Genomic DNA, 18,689 nt, shown 5'->3' with positions numbered 1-18,689 from the left:
AAAACCCCGACCCGAACAAAATAAAGTTTCATCCGACCCGACCCGACCCGAAATAATAAAAAAATATTTTTATTTAATAAAAACAGTAACTTAATCCCACCCGACCCGAATTATATATATTTTCGGGTCGGTCCGGTTTTTTTCACCTTAAACCCGAACCCGACCCGACCCGAATATCACAATTAAAAAAAACCGACCCGAACAAAATAAAGTTTCATCCGACCCGACCCGAATATATGAATTAGAAACCCGACCCGACCCGAAATAATAAAAAAATATTTTTATTCAATATATGAATAAATTACCAAATGACTGATGAGGGTAGTATGATCAAATTTCAATTCCCTCCAACCAAACGTCACCTAAGTTAATTTTAAGTAGGACTGTAAAAAGTTGACTTGATGTATAAAAATGACTGAAATCAACTCAAATTAAAATTATTTTTAATATGCGCTGAAAAAACATTAAGTTAATTTTAAGTGTTTAAAATTATTTTATCGCTTAATATTTCATTGGCATATGATACCGTTAAAAAACCTTTAAATGACACATATTTATATGTTTTCTTCGAGAGAAAAAAATAGAGGAAAGAAAGGTTTGTTTTTTAAACGGCTTAGGAGTGCTGGATTGGGCCTTTGAAGTAAGGAGAATAGTTCCCAAATACGGGCTTAGGCGAATAGCTTCGGCCATTGGGCATAACAATTAAACAATCAAAGATAATAAAAGTAGGAAGTGCAGAGCCCTAACGATTTTGAACATTCTCGACTCACTTCCCTCTTCTTTAACTCTCCTTCTACTACTCCAAATCCCCCGCCTTCCCCAACTTTAGATCCCGATATTGGGATTCATTTCCAATATCTTTTTCGTAACCGTAAATGGCGATTGCAGCTCAAGCTCCAGATATTCTCGGCGAGCGCCAATCTGGTCAGGATGTTCGCACTCAAAACGGTAACCTTTCTCTCACTCCCCTCCATTTCCCTTCCGTGCTTCATTTATTAACAAATACTTATTTTCTTTTTTCCTTCTCTGGGACTATTCAAAAGTGATGGCGTGTCAAGCTGTTGCCAACATTGTTAAATCCTCACTTGGCCCGGTTGGACTCGACAAGGTGTCTCCCTTAGTCTCTGTTTTTCTACCAATTAAACCTCATTTGTTATCGATTTGGTCTCGTCTCCGTTTGCTGTTTTTAGAAGAATTATTTTAAAAAAATGAATCATCAGTTTCGAGGTGGTACTAATGATGTTTCATTTTCTGTAATGTTTTCTTTTTTTTGGTTTGATTGTTTTCAGATGCTTGTTGATGACATTGGTGATGTAACGATTACAAATGATGGTGCTACGATTCTTAAGATGCTAGAAGTTGAGCATCCCGCTGCCAAGGTTGATAAACAGTGTATTTTGCATATTACTATTAGATTTCTGTCGTTGCAATACTACTACACGTTGTAGTATATTTTTAATCTCCTTTGTGGTGGCAGGTACTTGTAGAATTGGCTGAGCTTCAAGATCGAGAAGTTGGTGATGGAACAACCTCGGTTGTTATTGTAGCTGGAGAATTTCTTAAGGTAATTGCGTAAGTTTCTTTACAGGATTTGATCCATGCATAAAATAGCCATTTTAGTGTGATTTGTATTTTAAGAATCGTTCTTATTTGATAATGTGTGATTTGCTTGCAATTCAACAGAGGGCAAACGATCTGGTTAGGAATAAAATTCACCCAACATCTATAATTAGCGGCTTCAGAGTGAGTCACTTTCACCCCCTTTAGCATGGCCACCTTCTTTTTGTTAATAATATATCATGTATCAGAATTTAACATGTTTTTGGGTCTTTTGTTTGCTCAGCTTGCTATGAGGGAAGCATGCAAATATGTTGAAGAGAAGTTGTCAGTGAAAGTAAGCGGCTTTCTGAGAACTTGTTGACAAGTGAATGAATATGAACTCAAATAACGTGAAATTTGAACTTTTTGAAACTGAATGAATCCTGCAGTTTCTTTTTTGGTTCTATATATGTTGTCTTCCCTTATCATCCTTTGTTTTCTTTACTAGGTTGAGAAGCTTGGGAAGGATTCTCTAATAAACTGTGCCAAGACAAGTATGTCTTCGAAGCTCATAGCTGGTGACAGTGACTTCTTTGCTAATTTGGTATGATTATTTTCCCAACTAAGTAATATATTATTTTTTGACTCTCTGCCATGTGGAGCATACTTTAACCGATATTTTTATGTGTCCTATTTGACCCACTTAATTCATTTTCACCCTTAAAACATGTATCTTTAACTTCATTCAACCTTTTTTCTGCAATGATTTCTGGTTTATTCACTAATGATTCTTTTTAATTTTTTTTTGCTATATCATATCTTATTCAAGTCATTATGTTTTCTTTCCTATCTTTTATGAGATGTAAGGTGTCAAGCCCTGGTAAGGATCCCTGTTTAGCTCATGTCTTGATTTTGTCATGTATAGGTTGTAGAAGCAGTTCTCGCAGTAAAGATGACCAATGCACGAGGAGAAGTCAGATACCCAATTAAGGTAGGTATTTTGAAACATATCTTACTAGCTGTCCTTGTATGAGCTTATGTTGAGATCCTACCAATATCTATAATTAGAGTTTCATTTAGTTGTTTAAGTCATTACTCTTCTTCTTCATATTCCAGGGAATTAATGTTTTAAAAGCACATGGAAAAAGTGCCAGAGATAGTTACCTACTGAATGGTTATGCTTTGAACACTGGCCGTGCTGCACAAGGAATGCCCTTAAGAGTTTCCCCTGCCAAGATTGCCTGTCTTGATTTTAATCTTCAGAAGACAAAAATGCAGTTGGGAGTCCAAGTGTTGGTTACTGATCCTAGGGAGCTTGAGAAAATTCTTCAAAGGTGACAAGTCATAATGCTGTTAACTTGTTTGTGGTTACAATTTGCATTGCTTGATTGAAGCTTCCCTTTTTTTGTGTCTGAAATATGTAGAACTTCATCATATTATCTAGAGCTTGCTTTGGGTAAATGTTAAAATAGACATTCGTAAACATTAAATGTGGTACTGATGATATCTATATCTCAACAGAGAAGCTGATATGACGAAAGAACGTATTGATAAACTTTTGAAAGCTGGAGCCAATGTTGTCCTGACTACGAAAGGGATTGATGACATGGCACTCAAGGCAAGTTTCTTTCGTATTTTGTTTTATGCAACTGGTTACTGGATTGTTTTTAATTTTTTAATATTTTCCTAAATTATTTGTTGCTTTTTCAGTATTTTGTTGAGGCGGGAGCTGTTGCTGTGAGACGTGTCCGAAAAGAAGATATGCGCCATGTTGCTAAGGCAACTGGTGCGACCATGGTACATTCTTACTTTATGTCAACCATCTAAAGCTTCGTGCTTCATTATAACTCGTATTCATTTTCTGTTTGTCGTTGAATTGATTGAAGGTTATGATTGATAATCAATCCCTTTGATATGAACGACTGTATTCTTCTGGAACTTAATTCTGTTAATTTGAACTAATTGGAATATCCTTTTATTCAGGGTTGCATCGTTTGTAACTTTGTTGTTTATCATCGTTGTCTTCTCTTTCTCTGTTTTTTTTTTCTTTTTGAAGTGAGAAAAGAATTTTTGATGCTACTTGTCTTAGCTTGTCATAGTTTGAAAGGTCTAGTAAAAGCTTTTGTCTTATAATGTTATTCACCATTGATGGATATGTAGGTTTCAACCTTTGCCGATATGGAGGGTGAAGAAACTTTTGATTCATCGCTTCTTGGATATGCTGATGAAGTTGTAGAGGAGCGCATTGCTGATGATGACGTTGTTATGATTAAAGGGACCAAGAGTACCAGTGCGGTATTAATTTTTGTTATCTAACTTCAGATTCTTGATTCCTTTAAAATTCTATCCTCAGTTCATTATCATTCAGATATCTCTCCCCTTTCTCCTCTTATATCTTGAAAACAAACCTTGGGCTACTGTGATATGAGATGATCTTCATTGTTGTGGAAACCAAAAGACAGCTCTGTGTTGTTAGGTTACTGTTATTTTTCAAAATGTTAAAAAACAGAAAGTTCTGAAGTTATGTACCTTAGTATATTGATTGTCACGTCTTGGCTATACCTTGTTTTTTTATAATCACATGAGCCTTATGCCTGTTTTCATCATTTCCAAGGTTTCCCTGATCCTAAGAGGAGCAAATGACTATATGCTTGATGAGATGGAAAGAGCTCTACACGATGCTTTATCTATTGTGAAAAGGACTCTCGAGTCCAACAAGGTAATGATTGTTTTTAGTTTCACAATGCAACACTTGCATGAATGAGAGAATAGTCTCATTGAGCTTAGCTGGTTGATATATTTTCAATGGTTAAAATTTGAACATTCAGCAGTAGCATCTTCACTGTAATGTGGGTATTTTTTCCCTTATGAATGTATAGTTAGTGGTGTCCGTTTCAATAGTCATAATGTGGTAGGTAATTATTTACTCACTGATTTTCATTCTGGTGTTGGCACTCCTAGGTAGTAGCTGGTGGAGGTGCAGTTGAAGCTGCCTTGTCCGTTTATTTGGAATATCTCGCGACGACTTTAGGATCACGTGAACAGTTGGCAATTGCAGAGTTTGCCGAAGCTCTATTAATTATACCGAAGGTAGCATTAGTGTTAAGCTAGGCAGCAAGTTGTGAAATTTTTATCTTTTGTTACCCCATTTCATTTCTTGCTTATATGAAAAGTAAATATTCATGTCGACATGCACAGGTCCTTGCAGTCAATGCCGCAAAGGATTCCACTGAATTAGTTGCAAAACTTCGGGCTTACCACCACACTGCTCAAACCAAGGCTGATAAGAAACATTTTTCAAGGTATACACGGCATTTTATGATGAACGAGAGTAATTTTATAAATGAAAATATTAGATAATATCATCTTTTCAATTTTCAGCATGGGCTTGGACCTCTTGAATGGAACCGTTCGAAACAACTTAGAATCAGGGGTCATCGAGCCCACGATGAGCAAAGTGAAGATTCTTCAGGTTATTGCAGTAATTCAGCAGTTTTTGTTTGAATATGTTATCCAACATTGAGAGCAATCTGCTCATATGATTCCTAAAATAATGTTTTGCCAGTTTGCAACGGAAGCAGCCATAACTATTCTTCGAATCGATGATATGATTAAGCTTGTCAAAGACGAAAGTCAGAATGAAGAGTAGGGGAGATGGAATCTTGTTAACAATCATGTTTGTAGGTAATACAAAGGATTGAGATGTGATTATTTTGATGTTTTTGCTTTTTATTCATGTTGCTGGTATTAGAATGAACTTATGTTTGTTTTTGTTCAGCGATTCAAAGACCACCTTCCTTTTTATTTTGGTTGTATGCTTTTTGGCTCTGCACTGATGTTAAATTTATTGGAGAAGGGGTTTTGATAAAGAAATTACACAAAAATTGAGAATAATTGTATCATTAGTGAAAATTGAAAAACGGAAGGCCTTACAAGGCCATTTAACCAAACTTTGAATAATGAGAAATGATGAGTGTACATTGGCATACTTTCTTTCGTTTTCAGTAAGAAAACAGTAAATGAGAGGAGATTTCATTTTTCATGTTTTCTTCAGTTTGTAAAGGGTGGGGTTGAGGTTAGGGGTGCACAAAAAATTCGAATATCGATTTTGCGAAAAAAATATCTGAAACCGGATTTGAGAAAAACCGGTTTTTTTTAACCGGATCAGATTTTTTTTAAACCGGTTATTTTAACCGGTTTTTTTACCGGATAAAAAACCGGTTTGAAAAAAACCGGTTAAAAACCCGGTTTTTATCCGGAAAAAAAAAACCGGTCTGGGTTTAAAAACTAGCCGTTGGAGGGGTTTTGTGACCGTTTTGACCTTTTTTTCTTTAAAAAATTACCATTTTACCACCCTAAACATGTATAAATAGGTTGGGGATGTATTTGGTTAATTACAAATTTCTCAAATCTTATTACACAACACTTAAACATCTCTCAAATCTTACTTTTGTAATTTTTTGTTCATCATGAGTAACACGGCTGAATCTTCCGTCGGGGGAAATCTTGAAGTCGTGATAGTGATCGAACACACTCGAAACAAAGACATTTGGGATCACTACGATTTATGTGACATGTCAAATGGCTCGAGGAGGGCGCGTTGTAAACTTTGTCTAAAGTTTCTTGCATCGGAAGGAAACACAACGTTGAAGAACCATTTGACAAAATCATGCAAGGCACTTCGCTCAAGATCGGATCCTAGTCAATCGAATCTTACACCGCAAGGTGATGTTTTTGTTTACGACAACGAAAAATTACGAGAAGCGTTTACAAAGTTCGTGATTACAAAAGCATTGCCGTTCGACCACTTTGATGATGAAGATTTCACGATAACAATTCAACAACTAATGCAACCACGCTATACTTAAGTAAGTCGTACTACCCTTAGAAGAGATGCTATAAAAATGTGGCGTACGGCGAGGGAAAAATGATTTTAGGATTCCAAGAACACCGTTATGGTGTGTCGCTTACATGTGACGTTTGGAGTTCCCCTCATAATACCGGAAATTCTTTTTTAGCCGTTACGTCACATTGGTTAGATCAAGATAATTGGCAAATGATGAAAAGAACAATCGCGTTTGAATTATTCGGTGAGCCGCATACCGGTGCTAATTTATTTACACTTTTAAAAAGGGTAATTTGTCTTTATAAATTAGAAAATCAAGTTTTTTCTATATCCTTTGATAATGCATCGAATAATACAAACGCGGTTCCAAGATTGAAAATATTACTTTCACCGATTTTAGACGGTGCATTTTTTCATACCCGTTGCGTTGCACACATAATTAATTTATCCGTGCAAACCGGTTTGGAGGTTATTGAGCCGATTAGATTAGAATTTAAAACAATGATAAAATCGGTTCTTTGTAACAACAACAAAAGACTAAATGATTATAAACGATTTTGTAAGTCCGTTAATAAAAAAGCTTTGGGTCCTAATTTGGATTGTCCAACTCGTTGGAACTCAACTTGAATGATGATGCATACTGCCTTAAGGCAAAGGGAAACATTGCAAACATTTCACGATCGGCTTTTCGAGAGGGGTCATGTCCCAAACATTTATCCGGATTCGAGTTGGGAAACTATAGTCAAAATAACCGATTTGCTTGAGGTTTTTAAAAATGCAACAACTTTTTTATCCGGTGTTTATTACCCTACTAGCCCGTTGGTTCTTAATCAAATATTTTTGTTGGCTACCCGACTAAATGACTTTGAATTTGAAACCGAAGTTTTTCAAGAAATTGGCTTTGCAATGAAGGAAATACTTTTAAAATATTTTAAGGAGATTCCCCCCATTTTTACTTGTGCCGCCGCTTTAAACCCAACGTTAAATGTTGGTGGAGTTGAAACACTAATTGAACAAATTGCGTTTGCTTTTAATCTAACCGATGATGAACCAAACTTTGTCCAAAACCAAATAAATTATTTTAACAAATGTTTTCGAGACATGTTTGCAATTTATTTAACTAAATACGGATCAAGTAGTGTAATACACGATCAAATGAGAATGAATGCGGAATCATCTAGTAGACGTCCAAGTAACATAAATTTGAATCTTTTTAACACTCTTGTAAATTCCCAATCCAAACGATCACGTACTACCACCCCAAGTAGCGAGTTGGGAAATTATATGTCATGCGATTTTCTATCAAAAATGACATTTGAAGAGTTTGAAAGTTTGGATATTTTGGCTTGGTGGAAAGAAAAGGAAGCACAATTTCCGATTCTAGCCGCCATGGCCCGTGATTTACTAACCGTCCAAGCTTCTACGGTAGCTTCGGAATCCGCTTTTTCTGTTAGTGGCAGGGTTATATCGCAACGGAGATCAAGACTAAGTCCCGAGTCGGTGGAAGTATGCATTTGTTTAAAGGATTATTTGGATGGAGCGGCTCGTAAGCAACATATCACCACCCTAGAAGATGCAATTGATGCCGATTTGGAAGCAAACTTACACATTGAAGAAGTCGAACTTGGAATATCCCCTCCAAACGAAGAAGGCGAAGATGATGAAGAAGAGATGGCAATGTAGTTTATTTTATAACTTTATTTCAATTATCGTAAACTTTGTTTCAATTATCGAACTTGAAGTTTTTAAGTATTTGAATTTATCGAACTTGGAAGTTTTTAAGTATTTGAATTTATCAAACTTGGAAGTATTTAAGTATTTCAATTATGTTGAGTTAATTAAGTATTTCAATTAAGTATTTGAATTTATCGAACTTGAGGTTTGATGCTTTCTCTTTGATTCTCTCTTGATTCTAGTTGCTTGATGTTTCTTGTCTTTGATCAATGGCTTCTAAGCTTGCTTAAATACACCTTGAATCACTTCTGAACGTTAGTGATAATTAATGAAGATAATATAGCCGTTTAAGTGTGAAAACATTTAATAAAAATGCTTGGAGCGTGGGGGAATCGGTACCCTCTCATAGGGAATCGGTTTCCTCTCATAGGGAATCGGTTCCCTAAGTGTAAAATTCAAATATTTCGACCGTTGAATAGGGGGGAATCGGTACCCCCTATGGGGGAATCGGTTCCCTCCGAGCATTCTGGAAATCTCAGAGCCAAACCATTCAGTGAGGAATCGGTACCCCCTTGGGGGGGAATCGGTTCCCTATGAGCAATCTGGAATATTAAAATCGGTTTTTTTATAACCGGTTTTTTTGGTTTTTTTAAAACCGAAACCGGTTACACCGGTTAGGATATCCGACCCTCCAAACCGGTTAAAAACCGAACCGATTATTTTATAAACCGGTTTTTTTCTATGAGAAAAAACCGGATCGGATAAAAACCGATCCGGATCGGATTGAAATCCGACAAATGTTCATCTCTAGTTGAGGTGAAGCTTGAATTGGAAGTTGAAGAAAAATAGATAATGTTAACGTTAGTTTAACATTTTTAATTAAATCGAAAATATTATGAAAAATGTCATATTTTCAATTGTAACTTAAAATCTTACGAAGAAGGATTGTATCCGAAAAAATAAGGAAAAAATTAACATTTTAGGTTGTTTCTTTAATTAACCTTACATTAAGCTGTTGGCCTGTTGTATCGTAGAATCATCCGTTAATGTTAACTTATCAAGACCCAAAGGCTAATTGATTACCGAGGGATGTTGTAGCAACTCAATGAGTTAGGATTTTGACATCAAGTGCAAGAGTGAGGCTGGAGAAGAAATCTCAAAGTGGAAACATTATGAATACGGATAATTATGAGTATGGATAATTATGAGTATGGAAAATATGATTTATGCCTTGAAGTAATAATAGTGGGTAAACGATAGTGAATCAGAAAGAGGATAACTATAATATTTAATTAATGATTTGATGTAGTTTCACGAGCGTATTCTAATACAAAAGCCAAATAATCATGGGCTTGATTTTGGGCTTTCTCCAGATTGTTTGGGATTAAACTAGTAACAGACCTCAGGAAACTCCTCGAAGCCTTTTCTTTCTTATTACATTCCCCGCCGTTCTTCTTCTTCTTCTTCTTCGGTCTCCACGTCTGCCTGACTTATTATTACCAGAGAGAAATGGAGAGTAATAAAGAGAAACCTGTAGACGACGTCGGATCAGTAGTTGAAGCTATATCGGCTGATGACGATAACGCCACTCCTCTTTATGAAGTCGAAAGCCTCTGCATGCGCTGCACTCAGAACGTATTTCTTTCTTTTTTATTACAAAACTGTTACTAATTTATTTATTTTTACTTTATTATTTTCGTTTGCATTGATTTAAATTTCGTTTACAGGGAACAACAAGGTTTTTATTGACTTCAATCCCTCATTTTAGAAAGGTAATTATCAAAGTGTTCAATTTCGTTCCCTTTTTTTTGTTTTTTTAGTAATTTATGTTTTTTTGCTTCCAGGTCTTGCTCTCAGCTTTTGAATGCCCGCATTGTGGTGAAAGGTAATCTAACTTTTACTTACTATATGCTTGAAAAAAATTATTCTTTTCATTAAAAAAATGTTCTTTTCGATATTTTTTTTTCATGCTTCTATTTGTCCATATTAGGAACAATGAAGTTCAATTTGCCGGTGAAATTCAACCCAAGGGATGCCATTACCGTTTGGGGGTCCAATCAGGGGATCCAAAAGTTGTCTTTCCTACTTGATTCTTTAAAAAAAAAACCAATGCTTTCTTCTTGTTTTATATAGATTTATGTTTGTGTCCATATACCTTTTCAACTATTTGAACTAGCATTGTCTGTAACAAGTGATATCTATGCCTTACCAATACGTCTCTTTTTACTGTAGATGTTTATTCGACAAGTGGTGAAATCGGAGTCTGCCACCATAAAGGTACAGTTTCTTAAAATGTTCATGATCCCATTTTTACATTTCTGTTTATGTTTTATTGATGTTCAACTCTTTTTCCCCGATATGTATTTCTCAACTGAAATACATTGAATTGTGTAGATCCCTGAACTAGTTTTTGAGATCCCACCTGAGGCTCAGCGGGGAAGTCTATCAACAGTATTTTCTTGAACCTCTTGCCTATTATGTTTTGCTTTATTTAACTTTTCAGTGCTTCACGGAGGCCATCCATATATCTACTTTAAAATTTGGATTTTCTTCCTCTTATTTTTGAAACCAACTCGGATATTGTATAATGCTTCTAGGTGGAGGGAATACTAGTTCGAGCTATAGATGGACTACAAGCCCTTCAAGAAGAACGCAAGGTTTATTTTGTGATTGACATTTGGTGTTGCTTGATGCTACGTAGTTTTCAGTACCTGACATGGTTTTCTTTTACTGGACAGAAAGCTGATCCTCAAACTGCAGAAGCAATTGACCAGTTTTTGTTGAAGCTGAAAGCTTGTGCAACAGGAGAGTCTCCCTTCACCTTCATCTTGGATGACCCTGCTGGAAACAGCTTTATTGAGAACCCGTAAGAGGAAAAATTATAATTGAGAAAGCACTATTTTAATAATTTTTTGTTTTTCTTATGGACTTATGCTTTTGTCTTGATGGGTTGTTGAAATGTAAAGCAGTTGCTTCCATATGAAAGATCAGAGTGTTGTTTGTCCCCAGGACAAGAATTGAAGTTTAACTACAAAAAAATTAAATCAATAATTGGGTTATTCTAGCTAGCTTACATTAGAATATGATAATGTCATCAGGTTTGCTCCATCTCCTGATCCATCATTGAGCATTAGATTCTATGATCGAACACCTGAACAACAAGCAGCATTGGGATATCTTGTAGACTTGTCGCAGTTGAATGCACCTGAAGCATCTATGAGAGAAATAAACAATGATGTTGGTCAAGTAAGAAGACAACCACATGGATCAGTTGGAGCAGCAGCTGGTCAAAAGGCCATTGCTCAGAGTAATAGTGCTGAAATTGCTGAGGCCTTATTCCGATATTCTGCACCTGAAGAGGTAAACCGCTTTCAACTATTAAATTATACAGATAATTTTGGAGAAATAGAAGAACTAATTTAACGAGAGTGAGGTTAAGAAAAGTGATTTTTAAGTTCATTTGCCTGTTGTTTGAAACCCAACCCCCTCCCCCCCCCCAAAAAAAAAAAACAAGAAAAAAGATAAGAGACAGAGATTGTGATTGGCATTGGCAATGGCAATGGCAATGGGAATTTATCCTCTTCCTCTCCCTGTTATCCTAAATGTTGCCATCATTATAAAAAATGAAAAGAAAAGAAAACCGTCTAGATATGCTTAATTTTGTTGTACATTAGGATTTAGTATTTTGTCTTAATTTCCCTTTATGCCTATTTTTTGGTACCTGTTCTTTCCTTTAAACAGGTGATGACTTTCCCATCAACTTGTGGAGCCTGTGCCGCTAGTTGTGAGACTCGGATGTATGTAACCAGTATCCTCCATAATATTGTCATGGTTTGCATTTTGAGCAAAACATCACATTTCTGCTTCATGGTTAGATCCAGCTTGGCAGCTTTAGGGCTATGCATAACGAGTATCTGACTTTGAGTAAAAATGCATAGTTATTTATTCATCGTGATTTCCTTTTTCAGTTTGCTAATATGAAGTATGTAAGTTATAGATGTTTTGAATGTTGATATGTTGCTTTACTGTAGAACTCTGAGTGTAAGGTGAAGCAGATTCTAATGTTTTTACACGAGTTAAATTTATTGTTAACACGAGTGCTGGTCTTTCTTATTGAGATGGAACGGTAATTGCATCTCAGATATAAGTTATGCAGTAATGATTTTCTGATACATACATCTTATTTTATGGTCAATACAAACACATCCCCCTCACCTGCCCAAGTTCCTTGGCCCGTCAATAACTCAGTTACAGACTTAGCAATATTGTTGCAAGACCTTTTTATTTGAATTATGTGTCGTCACATCATGATATCCTGTGAAGTTCATCTATAATTTTGTTGGCTTAACCACATACAGGGATTCCATATTTTCAAGAAGTTATTGTAATGGCATCCACATGTGACAGTTGTGGCTACCGAAATTCTGAGGTTGGTGGTGATTTTGTTTCTACTGCACTTTTATTCCCAATAAGTTTGTGGCTACTAACCATGCTTACCTTGCAGTTGAAGCCTGGTGGACCAATTCCTGAGAAGGGAAAGAAAATAACCCTGTGTGTGAAAAACGTCAATGATTTAAGCCGTGATGTTATAAAGGTTGGTTCTGATAAATATCATTCTTCATAGATGCATTGCAATAGTGACCAGGTTCTCAGCATAATACTACATTAGCTACTCTTCTGGTGTTTGTTTGCATAAGTTAACACTTTATGTATGTACCACAATGTAGACTGGTTTTTGTTTTGTTTTCCTTCCTTTTCCTTTTTTTTTTGGCAGTAGGACTCGATTTTACAAGACAAATATAGTGTATTTGTTTGCAATAGTGACTAGTTTTTAATTGAATGTTTTTAAGATTCTTGTTGGTGTAATATCCAGAGGTAAATTTACTAAGCTATATTTTGACTGAAGCAGACTTAGTCTGAGAATGGTGTTGTACCAATTTGTATTAATATGTAGACCTCTAGGATTCTATTGGCTGTGAATCTTGTTGCCCAAGGAAGGGGTGAAATGTGGACTTAATGTGGTTATTTGATTTAGGAACGCTAGGTAGGTTGACTTTAAGACAATTTTCTTATCTGAATATGGAAGTGAAAAGATAAGAAACTATCCATAAGGAGCCTTGATTCCAGCACACAATCAATAGGAAAAGGAAGTCTATGCTTCACAATAGTGTTTGTTGGGGGTTTTTGTATTGTTTGGTTTATACTGGATGTTATTTCTGATGATTTCTAAGTTGTAATGTTCGATGTTTCAATAAAATTATGAGACACTCTTTTCCTCCTTCCAATGCTCGACGAAATTTTCATATTTCGTTGAGTATGAAGGGGTTTTTTAATGAGGTCTCCCTATTCTATCAAAAAACAGGAATCACACATAAAGGCTGATTACATCCACGTATTGCCATATCTTGGCTGTAAGGAAATATATTTTCACAACTGTAACAAGTTCTATCAATGCATACTTTGGTCATTAATTTAGCTTGTAATTTAGCAATTTAAGTCAACACTACATCCCATTCTTGTCACCATAAGTTTCTAATAGTGTTAACTTGCCTTCATACATGTAACAAACATTTCATGGGAATGAAGCATTTTTTTTTGTCAACATATTTTTCTTGACTGATGGCAAGCTATCTAACTATTGGTCCTGTAAGTGTTTCAGTCAGATACTGCAAGCGTAAAAGTCCCAGAACTAGAATTGGAGCTGGCTAGTGGCACACTCGGTGGGATAGTTACAACAGTTGAAGGTCTTATTACAAAAATTAGCGAAAGTGAGTAATGCTCGGCTCATTTGTTTTCTTCATGTGAATTTTCTGTTGCTTTTTGATTCTGTTATAGTCCTCATCTTCCATTATTTGCCAAGTGTGACCCCAGAATGGTTATCTTCTTAGCCTGGTCTTGATATCTACCAGAACTGAGAGAGGCTAGATTTTCAGTCTGCTTGCTGATTTTGCTATTTATTGTCCTCATCCACCATTGTCTGCTAAGTTTGATACTTCACCCTGAAAAGGATCTATTCCAGATCTGGTTTAAATTTCTAGAACAGTAGGCTAATTTGCTACTACCTACAGCTTAACCTTCCATTTTACTTCAAGTTTTTGATTTGATGTCCTTGGCAAAGTATTACTACCTTGTTTCTTATGTTTCCATGTCTTTGACGAGAAGTTGCATGGATAAGGCTTTAATTGTGCATATCCTGTGTCCATATGCAGGCCTTGAGAGAGTGCATGGATTTACTTTTGGGGATAGTCTTGATGAATCTAAGAAAAACAAGTGGCTAGACTTCAAAGCTAGTTTGAACAAGGTACTGTGTTAACACTGCCTCTGTTGTAAATTCTTATTAATGTGAGTGCATTGAATACCAGTCCTTTTCAGCTCTACCAGTATGTGTGGCATTTCAAGGTCCTGTTTAATATGCTAAATTAGCAACAAAGATTATGGCCTTTCCTTGTATCACTTTCACTTAAAAGACACATGATTCATAAGTTTGTTCTTGTGTTTTGGTTTCATGTACATGGAAGGATATGAGGATATATTTCATCCATTAGCCCTTGACACTTCTATTTCTTGAAGAATGAGACAAATACCAAATGCCCTATAAAGTGAAGAATGAAAATCCTAGCTTTCTCCTCACAGATGAGTGTCTTCTCGCTATTTTGCAGATTCTGAGCATGTCAGAACCTTGGACTTTAGTTCTCGATGATGCATTAGCCAACTCTTTCATTGCACCCACAACTGATGATATTAAAGATGACCATCAGTTAATTTGTAAGTTCTCTAATCTTGACAAAAAAGGGGATGTCCCTTTTGCCCTTTTTTTTTCTCGAATAATTTTTTGTTGGGCAACAAAGGGCTGGACCTGAACTCTGAAGGCCATATTGGTTAATTCCTGGCCATGCATTGATCATTATGATTGCCTTTGCATTCTCTATTATGCCTTTTAGGAAGGAAATCACTCTGTGTGTGCATGTGCGCGCACACGCTCGCGTGTGTGTATAATGTAGACAATTAAATTGTGAGCATATGGAAAAAGAAAATCACCTCGTATTCAATTGTGATAGATCAGGAACCATAAAAGGTCTCGATTTCTTTGGCAGTTTACCATAACAGTTATATTACATATCCGGGCTCTTCCTTATTGATATTTCTATATTACCCAAACTCACAGATTAGTGTTGGTATATGCATACATTCGATACAGGCATAGTCAAAATTTTCAAGTTTTTCCACATATTAGGATGCACCCTGATATGCATATCTGAACACATGGGAGAAATGGATTCTTCATGGAAAATCAAGAGTTTGGAGTAAAAGAAGTTAAGGAACTAATGGGGAAGATAAGATAAGGGAGGTTATGAAATGAATTCTGGGCCCTATGCTTCAATTATGGTTCTCTTCATGTTTTTATCATCACGGATTATTTGGTTCATTTCAAAAGAACTTGGATTGTTTTGTGCAGTTGAGGAATATGAGAGATCATTGGAGCAAAACGAAGAATTGGGTCTGAATGACATTGACACCACCTCGGCTGATGCCGCATACGACAAAAACAAGAGCGGATAGATAGACTACAAATGATATGTATCTGAGAGCAAGCTTCGGCCTTCGGGTCACTTGTTCCCTTATTCAACGAATCGAACATGACTGAACGACAAAACGAGTGTTGTGCAAAAACAATCCAAACTAGCTGCCGGAATGAAACAATGTGTTCAAAAGCATTGTCCTCAAACTAATTTATAGAATTTGATTTGTTTGGATGATATTGCTTTGTCATCCATATATTTTTCAGATGATTTTGGATTTTATAATTCAGATTTTCCCTAATCAACCTTACTGTTCTTGTCAAGCATATTATCACATACATTTAGGGTCAGTTTGGTATGTTTTCGAAAAGTGATGTGAAAAAGAATTTTTTAAAATTATCGTCTAAAAGTGTAGTTTAAAATTTATCTGTTTGAGATTGTTGTTAAAAAATGATTTTGAAAAATAGTGTTCATTATAATTATTATGTTGTAAATTCAAATTATATAATTTAAATTATATTAACATTTGTTAATATTATAATATATAAAATATATCAACTTAAACTATAAAAAAATGACATAATATTTTAATATAACTCATTAATAATATTTTTATAAATGAAATGTTTTATTAAAAAAATATTATCAATACTTTTTTATATGTATATATAAAATTATTATGAAATAATAATTTAAATACTTGTTTGGACAGAGAGAATATTATAGAAAAATACATTAATGCTTGTAAATTAAAATGAATCTATTAAATTAGAAGTTATGACATCTCTCATTGATTCCATTTCATAATGAGGTAGAGTGTTTAATTATTCTAATTCAACAACAATCACTCATTTAAAATAACATAATTTATATAATATATTTGTTCTTTTCACCATTCAAATATATATATAATAAATAAATTAAAAATCATTATTATATATGGAGTATATCAATTTAAATTATAATAAAAACATATTTTATAACAACTCATTATTAATATTTTAATATATAAATATGAATTTTATTTACTTTTAAATAATTAAAATAAATTATTATATTAAATGACTAAAATAAAATATAAATACATAATTGAGTGGAGATAATGCATTAGTAAGAGTAAAATTATAATTTGATCCCAAATATAAATTTGAAAATAAAAAAAATTAAAAAACCTAACTTTTATTGTTGGTTTGAAGCCACTGTTTTTACTGTAATTTTTATTATTATTTTTATCCGTTTAATATTAATTTTACGGCTAAAAACAATTTTTTAACTAAAAATGCTTTTTAGAAAGTAACACCAAACTATAGTTAATCAAGGCAATGATGGAATGTTAATATTTTATTTTTCTATTTTTTTGCCATAAGATTAGCTCCATAGATGTACATTCTTCGTTATTGAACAGGAAATGCCTGGAATGAATGGAAAGTTTACAAACTTGCTTATAGAATTCAATAGTAGTACAAATTTTCCATTTTCGAAACGATTGGTGATCTAAATACCGAACTATTCAGATGGTGGTGATGGGGCACCGACAGATTTTCCTTTCTCCCTCAATTTAGCGACCTCTTGTTTCATTGCTTCCTTCCTCTTCTTGCTAGCTAATATTTTCGCCTGGACACCACTCACACTGGGGTCTTTCTTCTCTGCTGGTGGTGGAGGTGGCGGCCTTCTAGCTGCTGCATTCGCTCGTTTCCGGTCACCAACACTGAATCCCAACAATGCCCCTGCCAAGCCCAATGCCAGGGTCCTGCACCCATGAACCAATCTCATCATCCGCATCAAACCTAGTAAGTAGTAGTTAATGGGGTTTCCCTTGAATCCGTACCACCATCAAACTGAAAAAACGTCGGCATATACAATCGTATACATCTGCATACAGTATAAAAAGGGGGTTGAATATGCAAACCTGCGATGAACAAGTGTGTCATCCGAGACATGATGAGGTGTGTGCAAAGTGGGGGATATAAGCTTGTTGGGTTTGGCAATGGGGGGGAACTGCGGTGGCCGGAGCAGGAGTTATCAAATGCGCCATTGATAGCAACCTGAAAATGGATGGAATAAATAAAAAAGAAGAGCCAACGCTAAGTGGAATGAGACTGAGCGGATAGTGTTTGTAGGTTTGGATATCAGAATTCATTGGTCGGGACTCGATAAGGTTTGTCTGATGTGGACCCTTCTCTACCTCTTCAGTATTCAGAATTTCTGGACAAAGAATAAGGTGCACAATAACATATACTTCGTAAAATTTGAAAAATTCGGCGGTTCACCTCCATCCCAAACGTCGTCGTCTTCGTCAGCTCCAGTTTCCTGGCGCGCGCCACCGACCTCCATAGTTGAACACAAATCTCTGGGTTACTGTTGTTTACCTTACCATTACTGAGCTTTACTAAAACTTGGGCATTATTAATGGTTTGTTTAGTTAATAAGCAATCATACCTGGCTCGGTATTTAAGTTTTAAAATCGTTTCTCTGCAAAAATGGAGACCTCTAGTAGTTTGTCCTGTTCGATAATGGCTTCTCTAACACTTCATGCAGAGCAATATGAAGCACACAGTATGGTGCCAGCAGCCATCAACCATAGGAACACTTCAGCTATGTCAACCATGGGAGCATGTATCATAAGTAAACCAGCTAGCTGGCATCATAACGAAGGCCTTAGGATCAAAACAACACAGTTTTTATTATTATTATTTACAAAACTTCTTTTAGAGGTTGTTAGAACTCTCAAGTTGAAATCAAATGTCCCTATAAAATTTTGGGAAGAATGTGTTATATCATAAACAGGTTAACCTCTTTAGTTTTACACTAGCAAACTCCTTTTTTAACTTCAACTAAAAAATATATTTGAGAATCTACAATTAAAAAATAGAATAATAAAATAAATTTTCAGCTTAAATATTTTATGATGAAGGCTATTTCATTATATTAAGTTTTATGGTATGGATACAATTATGAAAAAATAAGGTCAAATATGTCATTTAACATCTTATTTTGTAATCAGCTCTTCCAAACCGTTGGGTTTTCTAGCGTTTCATTTTCAGTTTATTTTGCATAATAAACTCTTTCAAAAAGGTGTTTACCAAACACTAAAAATAAAAGATTTGACT

The 18,689-nt window shown here is 35.1% G+C and overlaps 3 protein-coding genes across 3 annotated transcripts; 2 read left to right on the top strand and 1 right to left on the bottom strand.

The window, feature by feature from the left end:
• Window positions 1-791: 791 nt before the first annotated feature.
• Window positions 792-5,347, top strand: LOC120185417 (T-complex protein 1 subunit alpha-like). Its single transcript, XM_039189640.1, has 17 exons — window positions 792-948; window positions 1,044-1,108; window positions 1,290-1,379; window positions 1,478-1,564; window positions 1,684-1,743; window positions 1,844-1,894; window positions 2,048-2,143; window positions 2,465-2,530; window positions 2,656-2,873; window positions 3,061-3,157; window positions 3,250-3,336; window positions 3,700-3,834; window positions 4,154-4,258; window positions 4,501-4,629; window positions 4,738-4,841; window positions 4,921-5,011; window positions 5,105-5,347. Exons 1-17 carry the CDS (start codon window positions 876-878, stop codon window positions 5,186-5,188), a joined length of 1,638 nt encoding a protein of 545 aa, XP_039045571.1. The 5' UTR covers window positions 792-875; the 3' UTR covers window positions 5,189-5,347.
• A 4,153-nt stretch (window positions 5,348-9,500) lies between these two features.
• LOC120185454 (zinc finger protein ZPR1-like) lies at window positions 9,501-15,769 on the top strand. The gene is made up of 16 exons (XM_039189665.1): window positions 9,501-9,694; window positions 9,787-9,831; window positions 9,904-9,944; window positions 10,050-10,131; window positions 10,292-10,336; window positions 10,454-10,510; window positions 10,657-10,716; window positions 10,798-10,925; window positions 11,158-11,419; window positions 11,801-11,867; window positions 12,418-12,488; window positions 12,564-12,653; window positions 13,719-13,827; window positions 14,269-14,360; window positions 14,719-14,824; window positions 15,516-15,769. Exons 1-16 carry the CDS (start codon window positions 9,569-9,571, stop codon window positions 15,617-15,619), a joined length of 1,485 nt encoding a protein of 494 aa, XP_039045596.1. The 5' UTR covers window positions 9,501-9,568; the 3' UTR covers window positions 15,620-15,769.
• A 1,219-nt stretch (window positions 15,770-16,988) lies between these two features.
• On the bottom strand, window positions 16,989-17,913 carry LOC120185408. The gene is made up of 3 exons (XM_039189634.1): window positions 17,850-17,913; window positions 17,489-17,600; window positions 16,989-17,329 (listed from the first exon to the last, which is right to left on the bottom strand). Exons 1-3 carry the CDS (start codon window positions 17,911-17,913, stop codon window positions 17,086-17,088), a joined length of 420 nt encoding a protein of 139 aa, XP_039045565.1. The 3' UTR covers window positions 16,989-17,085.
• Between the last annotated feature and the right edge of the window lie 776 nt (window positions 17,914-18,689).

Source organism: Hibiscus syriacus, unplaced genomic scaffold (assembly GCF_006381635.1).
Source record: "Hibiscus syriacus cultivar Baekdansim isolate YM2019G1 unplaced genomic scaffold, ASM638163v2 tig00113123_pilon, whole genome shotgun sequence".
Taxonomy (NCBI): Eukaryota; Viridiplantae; Streptophyta; class Magnoliopsida; order Malvales; family Malvaceae; genus Hibiscus; species Hibiscus syriacus.
The sequence above is the reverse complement of the archived record's forward strand: the minus strand, read 5'-3'. Positions and strand labels throughout refer to the sequence as shown.

What these genes read in the sequence shown, in the direction of transcription:
- LOC120185417 (XM_039189640.1), top strand. Translation starts at nt 876, where the DNA reads ATGGCGATTGCAGCTCAAGCTCCAGATATTCTCGGCGAGCGCCAATCT. An exon ending in TAGCTGGAGAATTTCTTAAG is followed by an intron (nt 1,565 to 1,683) that starts GTAATTGCGTAA and finishes GCAATTCAACAG; the next exon opens with AGGGCAAACGATCTGGTTAG. An exon ending in TTGATGACATGGCACTCAAG is followed by an intron (nt 3,158 to 3,249) that starts GCAAGTTTCTTT and finishes TTGCTTTTTCAG; the next exon opens with TATTTTGTTGAGGCGGGAGC.
- LOC120185454 (XM_039189665.1), top strand. Translation starts at nt 9,569, where the DNA reads ATGGAGAGTAATAAAGAGAAACCTGTAGACGACGTCGGATCAGTAGTT. An exon ending in TGCCCGCATTGTGGTGAAAG is followed by an intron (nt 9,945 to 10,049) that starts GTAATCTAACTT and finishes TGTCCATATTAG; the next exon opens with GAACAATGAAGTTCAATTTG. An exon ending in AACAGCTTTATTGAGAACCC is followed by an intron (nt 10,926 to 11,157) that starts GTAAGAGGAAAA and finishes TAATGTCATCAG; the next exon opens with GTTTGCTCCATCTCCTGATC.
- LOC120185408 (XM_039189634.1), bottom strand. Translation starts at nt 17,913, where the DNA reads ATGGAGGTCGGTGGCGCGCGCCAGGAAACTGGAGCTGACGAAGACGAC. An exon ending in CGACGACGTTTGGGATGGAG is followed by an intron (nt 17,601 to 17,849) that starts GTGAACCGCCGA and finishes GGCGCATTTGAT; the next exon opens with AACTCCTGCTCCGGCCACCG. An exon ending in GACACACTTGTTCATCGCAG is followed by an intron (nt 17,330 to 17,488) that starts GTTTGCATATTC and finishes TCATGGGTGCAG; the next exon opens with GACCCTGGCATTGGGCTTGG.